Raw genomic sequence first — 18,825 nt, 5'->3', positions numbered from 1 at the left:
CTAACCTAATTAGATACATACTTGAATAAGTTTTACCTAAAAAAATATCAACTTTGTGCAGTAAAATGTCGGATCCTCTACAGGATAAATGACAAATAAATTGAATAGTGTATAGAGGATGACACGTGGATCATTCCTCGTGAAAATGATCTATAGTTGAAGGAACGATTGAAGGAGAAAAGCAATAACATGTATTTTTTCGAGCTAGTTAGTCGTCAGCGGTATACTAATTGTGCGAGTAGGTCGATATCTTATTGTTCTCTCGCGGATTACGATACTCGCTTTGAGCACAAGACACCGTTCTGATAAGTTGCTGTCTGTGTAACTTGATAGAATAACGTATCAGACCACCATCTTTTATTCTATTGTAGGGGCCATGAAGAAAGGACCACCGGTGTTACTGCGATTGTGTCCATGGTTTACGAGATCGAATACAACATCATGTAATACGAGCCTCTATATATCCCGTACGTGTTTCCCGTTACGCTATCGTAGTGATAAAGTGACAGACAGCGAGTGCGTGCAAATGCCGCATAATAACGCATAAGGTATCTCCCTCGACAACTATCCAAATACTATGCTCTTCCGAAATTTAACTATAAGGACAATATAATTTTTCTTTTAAATCTCTCTCTACGTATGTGTGTAAAAAATAAGGACAGTCAAGGTTTTCCTAATATTATGTAGTGTGTATATATATAGTATGCATTGTGTTGGTATCATGCAAATATAGGGCAAGGATAAAGGGCGTGGAATTATAAAGGATTTAAAGTGAAAAAACGTGAAAAGGATAACGCATGGTGCAGTCACTGTACAACTGTGTCTTCTTATACATTGCGAATTGCTCGTAACATTTTTGTTTAATAAATGTTTTTCTCCCAGAATTCCTAGAAATTACTATTTTACAATTAAAACACAATCACGTATTCCGTGTAGATGCTTGTGAAACTTGATTGTATTTTCGTTCAAATTGACTGTAAAAGAGCAATTTCTGGCAATTTTGCCTATGATGGTTGGTCCATGAAATACAAAGCTACTTACGTTATATTAAATATAAATACTTGATAAAACAGGAAATATCACCAGTCTTAAATATAGATAATAGGACCACGCGTACTTTCTTTAAAAACTTGAAGATCCTCCTAAACGCCTGATTGGTCCAGCTAGAAATTCCGATATGGCGAGCGATGGGTAGAAGCCAATCTTATCAACCCACCTATCAGCTATTTTATGATTTCTTTATTAACGTAAGGAGTAATTCCGGACAACGTGGTTCGTGTCTTCTTCCTGAACGTCGGAACGAGGGTGGACGGGAGGATCTGTGAGAAAATTAATTCTAGCAAGCGTCGAGTGACGCAGATGGTTGTGGTTGGCCTTGATGCGATTGACCAAAATCTGCTTAGAACTTGATACCATTATTTATTTTATTCAAAAGCACGAATCGGCATGTTTGTCGATCAAATCGTATACCCTCTGCATACTAACGAGATCTAGGAAGCGTAGAAATTAGAATTTTCTCCGAAAATAGGAAAACAAGTATGTATAAAAGTTTATTCGATGACGACCCTGGCACAATTTTGCTGTCCCGCCACGCGATTATGCGTATATCGGATTACAAGCGTGCATGACATATATTCAACGCGGCAGTGGACTCGTTGCAATTACACTTATAATTACAGACTTTGCGTTAAATAAAATTCCAGCTAAAAATAGAAGCAATCAAGAGGAGGCGATTGATGAATTTATTGGGACATCGGAGGTGATTTTTACCAGCTTGCCAGTTGATGGAATCCTGCACACAGCCAAAGCGCTGTTGAATCTGCTTGATCCGAACGTGTGATTATTAATCCACGCTCTGATCCTTAATCACTGTTCTTGGAATTGGTGGACGGTAATCGATACTCGGTACTCGCTGGAACTGATTGATTATCGTGCACTTGGCTTCTGTTTTCTGTTCCATTAACCGTTATCTATATCTATCCGGTGATTAGCAATCCGGCCACGGAACGAAAATTGACCCTGCTAGTAAGTCAAAAACAACAGATTGTGCAACGTCGCACGTTCTTCCCCCCTCCATCGATCCTTTCTCTTGCTCGACTCTCTTATTATTTAATATTCCCATCCAGCAGCTGAGCCAAATATCTTTTTTCATTTGGCTCTCTTCTTTTTGCAGGTTCACAAAACGCAGACAAGCTGGCTGCCCCCGGAGGAAGTCCCGGTGCGTCCGCGCATCCTCCTGTACTTTGGAGCTCGCGCAGAAGATCTGGTAAGTGCTGAATCATTATTGAATTTATAGGAGGAAGTATTCAAAATGTGGAAAGTCCCTAGGTTTTGCAACTATTTCATTGGATCTTTTAAACCTTTCGAGCCTACAGATAACCATATGTACCAGCATAATTTTCTCAAATAATGTTCGCTGATTTTTTAATTTAAAGCGGTACAAACTTAGACTAACTCGCCGTCTACATGCAACCAAAACAATCCCCCCCCCCCCTCCCTACCTCAAGAAATGCATTCAAGAAATTTTGCAAGTAAAAACTACTGGTTCATTTGTGTACCAATTCTCAAGTTTACCGGTAAATATAAGTTCCTCGTGTTAGGGCGGGTGGTACATATTAGTTCCATTATTTAAAAATGGCTGGTACAAGTATGTACTAGTATTTTTTTGTTTCTTCAAAAAGAAAAACTAATTTTTTCGAAATTCTCAATAAAAATACTTGTAAATCAGTTACTGACTATAAAAACTATTGAACTCGCAGAAATTAAAAAAAATAGTTTCAAAAGAGTTAAACCGCAATGCTCTTTTATTTTCTCTCGCTACAAGAATGTATAACGTGAGGGCAGTAGGGACTAATCGTGTTCAAACCCGATTCCCAAATGATAAACACCTCAAATTTTGGATCGTGTAAAATCCTGTACATTTAAGGAGAACCATAAAAATTAATAAAGTCTTTCAATCACACGCAATAACTAAATAGTAGTTATTATTATTTAATTCTTTCTATTACATATTACTCTTTTTAATTAATTAATTCCTTCAAGGATGTTCCCAGTGTATCATAATAAAATGCTAAAAAATTGTTTTTAAATTTATTATACATTACTTTTAGTTTATTAAAGTAACCTAAAATTTTTTTAATAGATTCACAATGTCGTTTAAGAAGGTTCTATAGAGACTCTGAAGTCAATGCGATGTAAAAAATATTATTTTTAAAACACGTGTAAAATTTTTATATATTATTAATAATGATTTAAGATAATTAATTAATTGCTTTTAACGGGCTTAACTTGTTCAAATCATGTGGTTTTGTTAAAATGATTTTAAATTGCGTTGTAATTGAGTCGACTAGCGCTGTGTAGTTCACTCGTAAATTTTCCCTCGTTTACGTTGGTGTGTGGCTTGATCTTTTTCTGCCATAATCTACAAAATATAGATAAAAATAAATAAAAACATTCAAGCAGAGAAATTAGAGAAAGAACAAAAGGACGATTTACAAAATTAAAGAACAATAATAACTGTTGGAGCATGTTCTCCGTCCCTTGACACAAACTATTGTAAGTACACATAGTGTATAGTTTCCCCCTCCAGGCTTATGTGTCCGCAATGTTTCACGGCACTGAGCAAAATTGGTTAGACGTTAATAAGCTAGCCTGGAGTACTGTAGCAAGACAAAATAAAGCTATATACTGAAGACTCCTGATTAAAGATTCCTAACCGGAGAAATCCTGCACGAATATTGGAAAGAGAAGGCAAAAGGAGACGTGCATCACCTCCAACCTTCCACATCCAAAAACGACATTTTCAAAATTGTTGGTCCTTCGAGCCGGATAGTGATAGCAAAAGCAGCTTGGAAGCGCCTCTTCGTCTTTGATCCAATCAAGAAAAACGGCACACCAAAAAAGATAAGTGGGCTCCTAGCTATTTATCCTCTTCTTATCAAGCACAATTTTATCTGTGGCGATTAACATGGAAGCATTAAACAAAAAACACCGTTGTCTTAAAGCCAAATTAACAGTTTTCAAAAATTTCATCAGTAACACATTGGCGGCGAATCCAAATCCAAATGAGAAGCTGAAAGACGAAATTCAAAGTGAATTAGTATTAAGGTTGACTAGAGCCAAAGAAACTCTAGGACAGTACGACGAAATCCAGGAGTCGATAGATTCGCTCTTTAATGATCCCGCGGAAACCGTAAAGTATCGCGAAATGTTTGAAGGTCAATATTTCGAGATAGTACGGTTGGCAAAACAGTTATTATTGCGAGGTTTACCGTTAAAGCAAAATTCAAATAATAATGTTTGCAATGATCAAAATCGGTCTCCTCCTGTTTCTGAACAAGTAACTATTGACGAGGTGCCATTACGTGCGCCAAACATTAAATTACCCACCATCGAATTACCAAAATTCAATGGCGATTTATCGGAATGGTTGGGCTATAAAGACACATACCAATCTCTTATTTATAACAATAATTCTATAAACGACATAGAAAAGATTCACTATTTAAGGGCGTCGTTAGGCAGCAATGCAAGCGAGGCAATTAAGTCCTTAGAATTTTCGGAGTTGAACTATCAATGCGCCTGGAAGTCCTTGTGTAACCGTTAAAATTGTAGGAAACTGCTAATACACAACCACATAAAATCTATATTTACCGTAAAGCAAATGAAACGAGAGTCATCAGAAGAAATTCGACAATTGTTAGATACGTTAACCAAGCATCTACATGCTTTGACCTCTTTAGAAGAGTCAACAAATTCGTGGGACTCTATCCTTATTTATATTTTGGCTGCTAAGCTTGACGCGACTACGGCTCGCAGCTGGGAATTGGAAAAGGTGCGGTTAGACGATCCTTAATTAAACGATTTTACTAGCTTCTTAATATCACGTGCAGAATTCTTGCGTACGTTAGAATTTTCAAATAGAATAGAGTCGGTATATCCTTCAGAGAAGAAACAAGTCAAAACAAAGGCCTTTGCAATCGTAGAAAGGGCAAAATCTTGTATTTTGTGCAAACAAGAGCATTTTATTTAAAATTGCGCGAATTTCCTAGCTCTTTCGCCCCAGGAGCGTGCCAAAAAATTGAAAGAGTTAGTTGCGTGTCTAAATTGCCTAAGAAAGGGACACATAATGTCCAGTTGCAAAAGCGGGGTGTGCAAAAAGTGTAATAAAAACACAATACTTTAATTCATTTTGACGAAAAGAATAACCCATCGGTTTCCCTTTGCTCAAATAATATGATAACCCAGAACATGTTGGCCACTGCAATGGTACTATTAGAAGGTCCTACCAACCAAGTAGAAATTAACTGGGGCATGCCTGATTTCGGTTTGGGCCAGGTTAGGCTAGAAGAATTGATATGTCGTATTTATAAAGTCCCTACTTGGGCGTGGTTTGGCTCAGACATATGTAGTCAAATCAGAATGTCTTCCGGAAACCAGCTATGCACCCGAAATTTTCTACCGGAGTACAGCCTAATTAGGATATTTCTAAAATGGCCCTAGTATGAAAAAATGTATTGATTCCTGATATTGCTTACTATATTGGGACTCAGTCTGGCCCTAGCAGCGTAAATGCAATGTGAAAAGCCTTATTGAAGTCAGATCTGGGCCTAAAGTTACTGCCGGATCGCAGTCGTATAGGAAAATTCTGGTGCGGATCGAATCCGTAGAATACTATCAACCCCAAATGAGGTCTACCATATTATTATCCAGTCTGGCCCTAACTAATTAAATTTGGTATTTATAACCCTTTTCTAATACCAAACTAGGCCCTAATGTTTTAAACGGAGCGCAAACACAGCAAATATCTGGTGTGCCCCCAGTCCGTATAGTCCTATCAGACTCTAATTTCAATTCCTCTATATGAACATATATGATTTGCCCCGACTTTGTCTCGTTCCCTTTCGTTTATGTATAGGTATATATCTTGACAAAAATATTGTGTATGCACGATCATTCGGAGTGCAGATGACAATGAGTGATAATCGTGCACCTAAACGCATAATCACACAATGACGAGTTCGTCGTTTCCGAGCTCGTAAAAGAATTCGAAAGGAAACTCAAGAAAAAGTTCAACAATATCCTGCTACTTTATTTTTCGACGAATCTGTATCTTTGCCTTGGGATAATGATTCTTTTGAAGAAACTGCCACTAAAAACAGTAATTCACTCATTTCTAGTGAAAGTAGTGAAACTGAAATGCAGGGTCCAGTGAATTATAAAACCGATGAAAATAGTGATGCCGATGATGAAGGCGATATTGAGAAACTTCGAGAATAGGCTGCTTCATCTCAAATTCCCCACAACAAACTGGATAATCTGCTATGCATTTTAAGAAGAAAAGCATTTCCGCAACTACCGAAAAGTGCCAAAACGTTTTTACTGACCAATAAACAGCAATATGTAATTGAAAAGTTTGATGATTCGTCTGAATTTGTTTACTTTGGGATAACAAAATATTTAAAGAAAGTTGTTGAAACAAGTACACTACATTTTGATAATAAAATTGAATTGTTGTTTAATATTGATGGAACTCCACTGTTTAATTCCTCGTTTAAAGAATTTTGGCCTATTTTAGGCTGCATTTATAATGAAAAAGCAGTTTATTCGCCATTTTCTTTAGGAATTTATTCAGGAAGAAAGAAGCCTAGTAATATTCACAAATATTTAGAAACATTTGTTGAAGAAATGAACGAACTGAGAACTGACGGAATACTAATCGGTGAGCAGAAATATAGCGTTTCTATAAAAGCATTTATTTACGATAGGCCTGCTCGCTCTTTTGTAAAAGCTATAAAAAATCAAGGAGGATATTATGCTTGCGAAAGATGCGATGTCAAAGGAAATAGAGTATCCAGACGAACTGTTTACCTAGAGACTGATTGTGCTAAGAGAACGCATCAAACGTTTGTAGAGCAAAAAAATGAACAGTACCATACAGGAATATCTCCATTGTTAAATCTTAAATCAATTGATATGATTAATCATTTTGTATTAGACTTCATGCACTTAGCATTTTTAGGCGTGATGAAAAAGTTGCTAGTAGATTACTGGCTGAATAGCCAATCAATCGCAAAAATAAGCCAGCAAAATAAAGGAAGGTTCTCAGAAATATTGTTATCAATTCGTGGTCAGATACCCTGTGAATTTCAAAGAACTATGAGAGATATCATAGACATACAAAAATGGAACGCTACAGAGTTCCGGTTTTTCTTGTTGTACTGTGGACCTATAATTTTAAAGGAATGTCTTTCAGACAATTACTAAAAAATTTTCTTCTACTGCATAATGCTTGCAGAATTTTATCATCCAATTCAATTGCATTGAAATTAAAGGATCAAGCTAACACAATGTTGGTCAAGTTTGTAACGACTGCTGTAATGCTATATGGTAAAGAATGTGCTGTCATGAATCTACACTCCCTAATACATCTAACAGACGATTGTCAGCATCTAAACGCCTCATTAAGCAATTTTACAGCTTTTCCGTTTGAAAATGAATTGGGTAAAATGAAACGACTCTTAAGGTAGTAGTCTAGTAAATCGACCGATTTTGCAAGGTATTCTTCGGGAATTTTTTTGACTACCTAAATGAAGTGCAAAAACTCTGAAAATTTTATATGTTATTAACACTATATTGAATTATACAAAAATATATATATTTTTTTAATTTTTACGATATTTTATTTAAATTATATGGGTTCAAAGTAGGTGAAAAAAAATAATATGTACTGCTGGCCCGTGAGGTATCTCCAGTTTGGGTAATCGAAAATAAAAGTGCAATGGATTATTGTTCAATAGGATTGTCATTCTGGCCGGAACTAGAAAAAATTAATTTGGTTGAAAAATAACAAAATGGCGGACTTCGAAAAAAAGGTACAATTTTTAAGTGTTAATTGGGTTGTAACTTGAAAAATAATGGATGAAAAAAAATGATTCTAGTTCCGGCCAAAATTACAAATGTGTAGAATAACCTGTAAAAATTTCAGCCCGATCGGTTCAACAGAAAATCTGTTATGCCTCGGGCCGACCGAGAAAACGTGGTTTCGAGAAAAACGCGTTTAAAGTTTGGCTAACAGAACTTTCATCCTCACACTAATCGTCGATCCCCGGTGCGTGCAACAAGCTTTAGGTCTCTTCATACGTGTCAAACGCGGGTATATCTGGTTATATTCTTTCGTATATCAAAAGGTATACGAAACTTCAAGGAAATATAAAGGTAATGAGTCATAATAGTCAGGAATAACCGTTAGTAGCTGTCGTGCACCTTACAGCGTTCAATTATGCGGCGCTCTCGAATATATGTTATATCTTTGTTAATATTTTGAATATCAGTTTAAAATTTATACACCACATTCTCATGTTGGTATACTATCGAAATATGAAAAAAAAAAATTTTTTCGACCCAAACAACTAGACTACTACCTTAAGAAGTGGAAACAAGCCTCTAGCTCAGGTTTGCCGAAGATTGAACACAACTTTGTGGGTAGGGATAAATAATTTAAGACCCACGTTTAAAGTTGTGAAAATACATGAAAGAAATATTTTAAAAATAATTTACAAGGGATTTACGTTAAGTACAAAAGAACCAAATAATACAGTTTTATTAAAAAATAATGAGATTTTAGAAATAAAAAAAATAACAGCATCCAATTATATAAACCCCAAAGAAGGAGTCATTACAATAAGTGGCAACATTTTGAGGAAATTAGGGGCTTCGTTAAATTATCCCTGCAATTGCGAATTTTTAAACTTATGGAAAGTTACAACACAAAATAAAAAACAAGCTAAATTCTCTTTAGATGCTGTTGTTGATAAAATGGTTAAATTACAAATGATTAAAAACGATAAGTAAAAAGTATATGTAATGCCACTATTACATTTATAATGAAACATTAGTATTATTGACTGTAACTATGTATGTGTATGTGTGATAGAAAAAACAAAAAACACAGAGACACATTACTGTGGAATAAAAAACTAACAGGGGAGAGTTCAAAACAAACAGGAGTAGAGTGACTTGTGGTTGTGTCATGTTATGGTTTCACCGTTGAGACTCATTTGTTTCTAAACGTTTTGAAGGTTGACCACTCCCAATTCCTATCGTGCCACTGCAGTTCTCCATCAGTGCTACAACAACTAACGAACGAGGACAATGCAATAATCGCATTGGTGAAGAATATTGAACAGTTAATTATTAAGGAAAATCCATTAATTATGGAAAGTAGGTTTGCCCTAATTCTTTTTGTGAACTGTACCTCAAAAAATGAGAAGAAATCCATTAATATTGTGCCATTATCGTGGATCACGTTTGAAAGAAATACGCCATATTGTAAATTTCCAAAAGAAGTGACCAACAAAAATTTTTAAATTTTGAGGGATTCAATTAAAAATTTAAAAAGCCCATTGAAAGAGTGGGAAAAATATCAAGTGGAAATAAAAGGTTACGCCTGTAAGTTACAATTATTAAATTTTTGTACAATTTATAAAATTTTGTTATTAATTATTATTGAAAAACACTATTGAAATGTGTTCACTTTACTTTAAGGTACTTATGAAGCAGCTGAAATTAAAATAAAAAAATTAGAAAGGCAGCCCTACGTGTTCAGTACAGACTCTGAAAATAATACTCAGAAACAACAGTCCGAAACAAAATTGCATAGGAGTGGTATAAAGGGTTCGGATAAAAATATGGCTGATGTGTCAAGAATATTAAATGACTGCAAATTCAACTTGATGGATACGTATTCTTGTAAGTATTATTTATCCATGTAGTATATTTTAATTTTTTACAATGTAGGTAGATAATATAAATGTACTTTTTAATTTAATCAAAGCTCCAAGAAAGAGAAAGAGGCTATTTTCAGGAAGCAACGAATGCAATAATAGCTTGTCCAGCTTAAGCTCAAGTCTAAATTCAAGTAAATGCTTCAAGAGTTAGAGCCTGCAAAAAATATTAGCCAACATTTTTATGAAAGATTTGGTACGTAACAGCAAATTTGTTAATAATATTATTCTCCTTATATCAAAAAGTATTTCATTTTAAATGTACTTTCTACGCAGTTGGTATAGTGATATATAAATTGAAATACAGCATTTATAAGCAAGCATATTGTAATAAGATTATTAATTATAATCATACTTTTTAAGATAAACTGGAGCAATTATTGAATAAAAGATTTGATCAATTGGTGGCGCAGCTAGGAACAATGACCAGGGAATTAATAACAATGCAAGATAACATAACCATGTTGAAAACATCAAGCTGCAATCCTCTTGTATTAAACAATATTGAAAATAATTTAACTCTGCCTTTTTCGTCACTGGAAAGCTTCTTGCAATTTGATGGCACACTTAAAGAGAAGGAATCACTTCGAAAGGACATAGTAAGTTTCTTTCTCTGTAAAAATGACTGTATATAAAATGTTGTATCTGCAGTAATGTTTCTTAATTGCAGATTTCAATGATGTGGCCATTAATAAAGCCAAAACAAAAACTATCCAAGTCTATAAGCAGAATTTTGGCAAAATTCTTTAATAGGGACCTAATAATGAACTTTACCGCTGTAAAACAGGTTTCTAGCAAATTGGTATTGAAGAATACAACATTCTGCGAAACACTTTATAGTAACCATCTGTTTGTTTAAAGTAGTAAATTAGTCTATAAAGTAGCTCACATTTACAATTAATTTTTCCTGTCAAAAGTAATTACATTTATTAGTTATAATAACCTATGTAATTTAATTTTTAGGTGTTGTACAAAAAGTGTGCAATGAGATTCCAAACAGTTCTCCTGTGACAGAAAAAAAGTTTTATGAAGCACTAGGTGCAGTTATAAGCAACGCAAAGGATTGGGATGGTCACCGCAAGCATAGAAACCAAGTGCCTTTGATAGCTTCAAGTCCTATGTACTTCACAACACCAAAAAATAACATTACTGATAATTTGTAATTCTTAATATTAGGTGCATAAAAAAACTTATTTTAAAAGTTGGTTTTTAAATATTTTTATAAGATAATTATAAAATAAATTTTTTCTGCAATTAAATTTTAAATACTGAGCCTACAGATTTTTTGTTATACAGAGACCTGCCAAGCTATATTAAATTATATATGATATATTCTATCTAATTATAATTTAGTGTAATAAATTTAATAGAACTTGTGCTATATAACTCACGTTTAGACATTACATAAAGCTTGTACATTAGCTTCCCCTATTTATTGTGTTCGAAACAGATATTGTTTTATTCTGGATGAAATAATGATTTCAAATAGTGAGTGATTCGAAAGAGAAGAATTGAAATCTAGTACACGTATGAACTGACTGGAGATATCTAACTTTATTTCTGTCGATGAGATGTTTTTGCCAAAGCAGAGTTATTTACAGATCCACAATTTTGAAAATCTAACATCATCTGCTTATACGAATACTTAGTATTATAATAGTCTGCTCTAATTCAAACTATTAATTTCACCTTACATAAAAATACCTATTCTAATGTTAATTAGTTCCCTTTATGATTAAAATCATTAATAAAATACATTCGAATTTTACTTTTTGTTATTTACATTATAGTTTACATTTGGAGCAATAGTAATTATAAATAAAAAATAAAATTAGTAAGCCCCATAAGAATTAAGTAAACGGTTAAAGACAACATTCGTAAATTCTAGGATAGCCGAATGGATAAGGTAGCAGGCTGTTGCGGTACGCAAGGATCAATGTTCCAGGTTCGCGTCCAGTCGTAGGAATTATAAAATATCTAAATATAAGATGAATTTTTCAGATTATTATATATACATTGTAATTATTTAATAAGAAACAATTGGTTATTAATAAAGGTACAAATGGAAAATTGGAGTCTGTAAAAATAAGAATTATGATAGTTAATTTCTCCTTTTTCGAATTTTATAATCCGATTTTTTCGATTAGGGCCAAATCCAAATCTTCAGATTTCACTGAGATCAGTTTAGCCTAATGAGGGCCTACAGAGGGAAATTGAAACGGGCCATTTTTGCTGAGGCGTTACATTTTCTGTTAGGACCAAGTCGGTTTGCGAGACTGTTGGGCTAGACTAGGAATTTAGATCCGCACCACAAATCCGTTTTTTTAAATTAGGGCCAAATTTAAGTTTTAAGATTTATGCTAGATCAGGTTTCCCTACTCAGGGCCTAGACTGTGAAGTGTACACAGGGCCTTTTTCGATGAGGCGTTACATTTCACACTAGGACCAGATCCGTTAACATGACATGGGCCGGACCTAACCAAAGGTATGTCAGGCTTGACCCGGGTTGGAGCCTTAACAATTTTCTACTTGGGCGGACGTACTGCGCGAGCTCGTTTAGTTTTCGATTCCTGTTCACAATCGAATTTTACCTCCGAGGATGTATGTGAAAGCCTTCAATTAAAAAGAATCCCAGTAAATATATCTATAGAAACCTTGAATGAGGATTCTGAATTTGTTATAAAAAGTAAATGCACGGTGAACCTATCAACCCATCATAATTCTTTCAAGACAAAGTTAGCTTGCCTTATTGCTCCAAGGATAATCGAACGTATTCCTCATCGCCGATTAATTTAACCAAAACCGAGATACCAATAAATTTGAAACTTGCGGATCCTTCGTTCAACGTACCTAATAAAGTCGATCTATTGCTAGGTGCTGAATGGTTCTGATGCTTGTTATGTGTGGGACAGGTATCGTTAAATCAGCAAGGGCTTACACTGCAAAAAACTAAGCTCGGATGGGTTGTGGGTGGTCCTGTCTCAATCGCTCACGTAGGAACAGTTAAATGTAACCTCATTTAAACAATTCTACATTAGATGACAAAATTGAAAAATTTTGGCAATTAAAGCATCTGTCCCAGCACAAACCTTTATCTTTGGAAGAAAGTGAGTGCGAAAGCTTATTTGTAAACACGTTTCGCCGGGACAGGGACGGCATGTTTATAGTTAGAATTCCGTTAAGAAACAACGTGGACAAGCTAGGTGACTCTCGCCAATTAGCAGAACGCCGATTTGTATATCTTGAGAAAAGGTTAAACCGTCAACCGGAAATACAGAGGGCCTATGCAGATTTTTTAGAGGAATATAAGCATCTCGGCTATATGAGTTTAACAAATAATGATAATTCTCAGCCTACTTACTATCTTCCACATCATTGCGTGTTCAAATCAGATAAGATTCGTGTGGTTTTCGATACTTCCGCTCCTACTTTGTCAGGAGTTTCCCTAAATGACGTTCAAATGGTTGGACCAGTTATTCAAGCCACCCTGTTCGACATTCTCATTAGGTTTCGCAAACAGTTATACATAATTTCAGCAGACGTAGAGAAAATGTACAGGCAAGTCCTGGTGGATCCGGAGCAGCGATCTCTTCAACGCATTCTCTGGCGCTCTGACTCTCATGAACCTATAAAAACTTTTAGCTTAAACATAGTAACTTACGGTACAGCCTCAGCCTCTTTCCTGTTCGATAGGTCGCTGTTTCAGCCTGGGGTATGAATGTCGAGACAGATTTCCTACAATTTCCAAAATCATTTTCCATGATTTCTATGTGGATGATCTTCTGACGGGCGCTGATACTATAGAGGAGAGGCTATTTTCATTATCACTCATATATCGGAAGTCTTAAAAGAAGGGTGTTTCCATCTCCGAAAATGGGTGTCAAATAATCCTACGGTACTTAAAAATGCGTCAGACATCGTGAACTCTGAAAAACTAGATTTTCCATCAACATCTGAATCAGTTAAAATATTAGGATTAAAATGGAACCCACAGCTCGATCAACTTGGTTACATAGTAAAAATGCTAAATTCAAGAGAGATTACCAAGAGACAAATTTTATCGGATATTTCACAAATATTCGATCCCCTGGGTTCAATCGGTCTCGTCACTATCTTGGCAAAAATTCTCATGCAAAAGTTATGGCAAGCGAAACCATCTTGGGATGAATCACTGCCCTTTGAATTACACACTGAATGGATTAAGTACAAAGACCAGTTGAAGTATCTTAAACTTATCAATGTACCCCGCTTAATTTCATGTAAGAATTGCATTCGAATTAAACTCCATGGATTTGTAGATGCCTCTAAGAATGGCTATGGGGCTTGCATTTATGGTTGGTCTATTGACAAGAAAAACAAAATCCATATTAATCTGCTTTCCTCAAAATCCAGAGTCGCCCCACTAAAAACACAATCCATACCAAGATTAGAACTTTGTGCAGCACTCTTATTATCAGAGTTAATGGCAATCGTATCCTCTGCCATAGAAAACAATATCTGCAACAATTCCTTTTGGTCAGACTCATCCATAGTTTTGTCCTGGATAAGGTTGCAGCCCAATACCTTACCTGTTTTTGTAGCTAATCGCATAGCTCGTATACAAGAACTAACGGTTGTAGAAGGCTGGCGTTACGTACCTACCACCAGTAATCCAGCAGACTCTCTCTCGAGGCCTTTTGCCTCAAGAAATTCTAAAACATCCTTTATGGTGGATCGGTCCTAACTTTCTGAAGGAGGATCAAATTAATTGGCCAAAAAACATAACGGATTACAACATCACTGAAAGGGTGCGGATAATTTATAATTGCTTGCGGTTAGAACAAACTTCAAACCCACTTTGCAATTAAATATTGCAGCGTTTTTCAATTTTGACAAATGCTCTAGAATTTTAGTATACGTCTGTCGTTTCAAAGAGAGATTAAGAAGCGGCGTTTCAAAAACGGGTTTTATTACTCCCTTAGAGATAAACGAATCCCTGTTTTTCCTAATAAAGTGCATTCAATCGGAATGCTTCAGTAAAGAAATAAGGATATTGAACAAGCAAAATTCTCTCAGGGGCAAGTTAGCAAAGTTATCACCATTTGTGGATGAGACTGGCGAATTCTAACTACCCTGAAGATAAAACTTTCCCGATTTTACTGCCTGGCAAGCACGAGTTAACGCGACGTATCATGCTTAACGAACATTTTAAATTACTTCATGCAGGTCCTCAGCAGCTACTCTATTCGATTCGCCAAAGATTCTGGCCTCTTCGCGGTAGAAACTTAGCCCGACAAATTGTACACGGTTGCATAAGGTGTTTCAGGGCAAAACCTGCTATATTATCTTTTAAAATTGGAAATCTCCCACCCAGCAGGATCACCTCATCGTATCCCTTCTGTTCAACTGGCGTAGATTACGCTGGCCCATTTTTTATAAAAAATAAGAGAGGGAGAGGATCGAAGCTAGAGAAATGTTATGTGTCTCTATTCGTATGTTTTAGCACAAAGGCGTTACACCTGGATGTCGTGTCTGATTTGTCAAAAAATGCATTTATAGCTGCTTTAAGGCGATTTATTGCGAGACGCGGTAAACCTGCGGACATATATTCTGATAATGGCACATCGTTTGTTGGTGCTCATAATGAATTAAACGACCTAGGATTGTTCTTGAAGAATGAGAACGGGGCATTGGGTGAATCTGCCAGCTCCTGGGGTATCAATTGGCATTTTATACCGGCATATTCTCCTCATATGGGAGGGTTATGGGAGGCTGGCGTCAAGTGAATGAAATTTCACTTCAAAAGAGTTGCTTCAAATACACATCTCATTTTCGAGGAATTTTACACGGTTTTGACACAGATAGAATCTCTGCTCAATTCCCGTCCTCTATCACCTTTATCGCTCGATCCTACAGATTTTAGTCCTTTGACTCCTGCCCACTTTCTAATAGGTAGAACGTTTACCACCGTCGCTGACCCCCCTTTGGATCACATACCTAAGGCACGCTTATCCAATTGGCAGCGTATACAATTTATCCAGTAGCATTACTGGGAGAGATGGAGCAAAGAATACATCTCAGAGCTCCAAACACGAAACAAATGGACAAGCCTTTTTCCCACGTTGGAATCAAACACACTCGTCCTATTGAAGGAAGACCAGCTTCCACCTGCCAAATGGAAAATTGGGAGAATCATCGACACCCACCCAGGCAAAAATGGCGTCGTTCGAGTCGCATCAATGAAAACAGCTAGCGGCATCTTCACTAAGATCTTTAACAAAATTATATCCTCTTCCCATAAAGGGAAATTGATTAATAGCACACTAATTGTTTTAATCATTCTCTTGTACTAAATTATAATTTGCGCATTAACTATATTCATATCTTAAAGAAAGGGGGCTATGCTTTATCTATGACATTGCTATTATTCAAATTGTTATAATTCTATGGTCAATTATGGCGAGCATAACTTCCCATGGTAGGGGGTATGTTGGAGCATGTTCTCCGTCCCTTGACACAAACTATTGAAAGTACAAATAGTGTACAGTTTCCCCCTCCAGGCTTATGTGTCCGCAATGTTTCACGGCACTGAGCAAAATTGGTTAGACCTTAATAAGCTAGCCTGGAGTACTGTAGCAAGACAAAATAAAGCTATATACTGAAGACTCCTGATTAACAATTCCTAACCGAAGAAATCCAGCACGAATATTAGAAAGAGAAGGCGAAAGGAGACGTGCATCACCTCCAACCTTCCATATCCAAAAACGACATTTTCAACAATAACGTGAAAATCACCATAAACATTATTTGAATTTCGCACCATAATCTCCAATAATTCATAACCTGCATTTTTGTAACTTCGTTAATTAATTTCTTTTTATTTTGACCGTTAATGTATAGTATTCAATATCCCGATATAAAATTAAATATTAGAACTATAACTTCTTAGTTTTTGAGTAAGATGGTAATAGAATTGTAAAAGATGCATTTGTACTTTCGGTGATACAGTCATGGGATGTTTACGTTAAATTGAGTAAGAGTTAGTTAGGATAGAGTTAAAAAATAATTAGGTACGGACATCTGTTATTTGTATAGTTTATGACAACTTAAAGCTGTCTTTAATGATTGGATAAAAGAATGGAATAAGGTAATGGATTTGTGCTTACATATTGGTTAAAATTATCAAAGAAGATTTGGACTCTTTTTTATTTCATATTGCTAGAAAAATGGATAAAGATAATTATTCTGAATACTTATCTGATGGAATTCGTATGTAGAAAAATTCTTCATATATATATTTTTTTAACCTCATTTAATAGTATTTACTTTTCCTTTTTATTGTAATTTTGCCTTTTTTTTAACAAACTGTAGAGTTCAATGGACTGATTCCATGGTAAAATTATTATTAACGGCAATAAAGGATCGTGTGATATCTTTCTATAGCCCAGTAAATAAAAGAATTTAAAAACAAATTGCAGTAGATATGAATAATTATGGCTATAAATTGTCAGCAGAAAATTGCTACATTAAATGGACAAGTTTGAAAAAGAAATATAAAACATTAAAAGATTCAAGTAATAAAGCAGGTTCTGGAAAGAAAAGTAACTGGCAATTTTATGATATTTTAAATGAAATGTTAATATAGCGTCCAGAGATTAAACCATTATCTATAGCTTCAAGCACAAGTGGATTTAAATTAAGTAATCCTACTATTTCTACTTCAAATATATCTAGAGTTGAAACTATAGAAATGAACAGCAGTGATAATGAAGAGGATAAAGAAAATTCATCATCCATGGGATCTAATTTAAATTCAATTCGTACAATAAGAAAGAGACAAGTAAAAGCACCAGGCTGAGTTTCAGAACTGGGAGAACAAAGAGAAAAACACCATTTAAAAAATTATGAACAAAGAGAGAGAGAGATTTTTAACATTATTTGAAAAATATGTAAATAAGTAAATCTGTGTTTATTGTGTTGTTCTAGTGTTTTTTGAACAATCATTTAAGTTTAGTTAATTATTATTCTCAAATTAATATTTTCTATGCTGTTCTATGTTTGAAAATATAGGATTTTATTTTTATAAACATTCATGGTTGTGCTAGTATAGATGAAAACAAATTGCAATTAGAACACTTGTTAAAGGTTTTGCTTTTATATATATTTTGTAAATTTTATTGATAATAAGAATTTGCAGAATATGTTGTACCAACAATATTATGCAAAGTCAAATTTACTACTTATTACATCGATATAGTATTTTAGTTGGACTTGATTAAGATTAATATATTGTCATATTAAAAATTTAGTTATGACCGTAAACAAATTAAAGATATTATGATATTTAAATTTTTTACAAGTATTATAGCTTTTTCTTTTGACTTTTTGCTTGGCACACACCTTGTGAAAATGTAAGGTGTTGTAAGTATTTAAGTTTCTGTCAAAGGTTGAATACAAATACTTGATTATTACATGTTAAGTTTCTTCTTTCTAGTTTTCGTAAATAATCATATGATTCATAAAACTCTAAAAGTTAATAAAACTTATTTTCATTATAACAATTTTTATTAAAATACAGAAAATATTTTTTATTACAAACGCATATATATAAGAGTATCCACCAAATATTCCTGTAATAACATGAATTTTTATAATAAGTTAGATATAATATCTCTTTTATCTAATCCACTTATAAAGAACATCTCTTCATTAATTTGCGTCTCTTGCATATCTATTGGGTGAATGTACATTGGTTTGTCTTCATTTTTTATGCAAATATTATGTAAAATGGAAGATGTAATAATCACTAATGGAATCATTTCAGTATTGTACATGTAGATATACTTTAATTTTCTAAATCGATTTTTTAAAATGCCGAATGCACGCTCTATTACTGTACGAGTCTGTGAATGTTTTGTGTTATAATTATTTTCTCTATCATTTAAATCAAGAGACACGGTAGTGTCTCGACGGCAAGTACACATATATATAGTCGAGCGCTACCGTGTAACTTATACAGTAAGTTTAGCCGTCCCAATTTTTAAATCAACGTATCTCTGTG

At 34.6% G+C, this 18,825-nt stretch overlaps 1 protein-coding gene across 2 annotated transcripts in view; it reads left to right on the top strand.

The window, feature by feature from the left end:
- LOC136783512 (uncharacterized) overlaps nucleotides 1–11,639 on the top strand; it is a 125,240-nt gene extending 113,601 nt beyond the window's left edge. The window contains exons 2-8 of one of the 2 annotated variants that reach the window (XM_066743743.1): nucleotides 2,174–2,266; nucleotides 9,081–9,450; nucleotides 9,547–9,750; nucleotides 9,836–9,981; nucleotides 10,149–10,384; nucleotides 10,456–10,624; nucleotides 10,749–11,639. In XM_066743743.1, the coding sequence (XP_066599840.1) occupies nucleotides 9,924–9,981; nucleotides 10,149–10,384; nucleotides 10,456–10,624; nucleotides 10,749–10,948 (663 nt within the window). In that variant the 5' untranslated portion in view covers nucleotides 2,174–2,266; nucleotides 9,081–9,450; nucleotides 9,547–9,750; nucleotides 9,836–9,923 and the 3' untranslated portion in view covers nucleotides 10,949–11,639. The remainder of the gene's footprint in view (nucleotides 1–2,173; nucleotides 2,267–9,080; nucleotides 9,451–9,546; nucleotides 9,751–9,835; nucleotides 9,982–10,148; nucleotides 10,385–10,455; nucleotides 10,625–10,748) is intronic. The other variant, XM_066743751.1, reaches the window with a different exon arrangement.
- The last annotated feature ends 7,186 nt before the right edge of the window (nucleotides 11,640–18,825 follow it).

This window comes from Prorops nasuta, unplaced genomic scaffold (genome assembly GCF_024137725.1).
Source record: "Prorops nasuta isolate Cenicafe-Biocafe unplaced genomic scaffold, Cenicafe_Pnas_1.2 PNAS00002, whole genome shotgun sequence".
NCBI classification, from domain to species: domain Eukaryota; kingdom Metazoa; phylum Arthropoda; class Insecta; order Hymenoptera; family Bethylidae; genus Prorops; species Prorops nasuta.
This window is presented reverse-complemented; position numbering and strand designations above follow the sequence as displayed.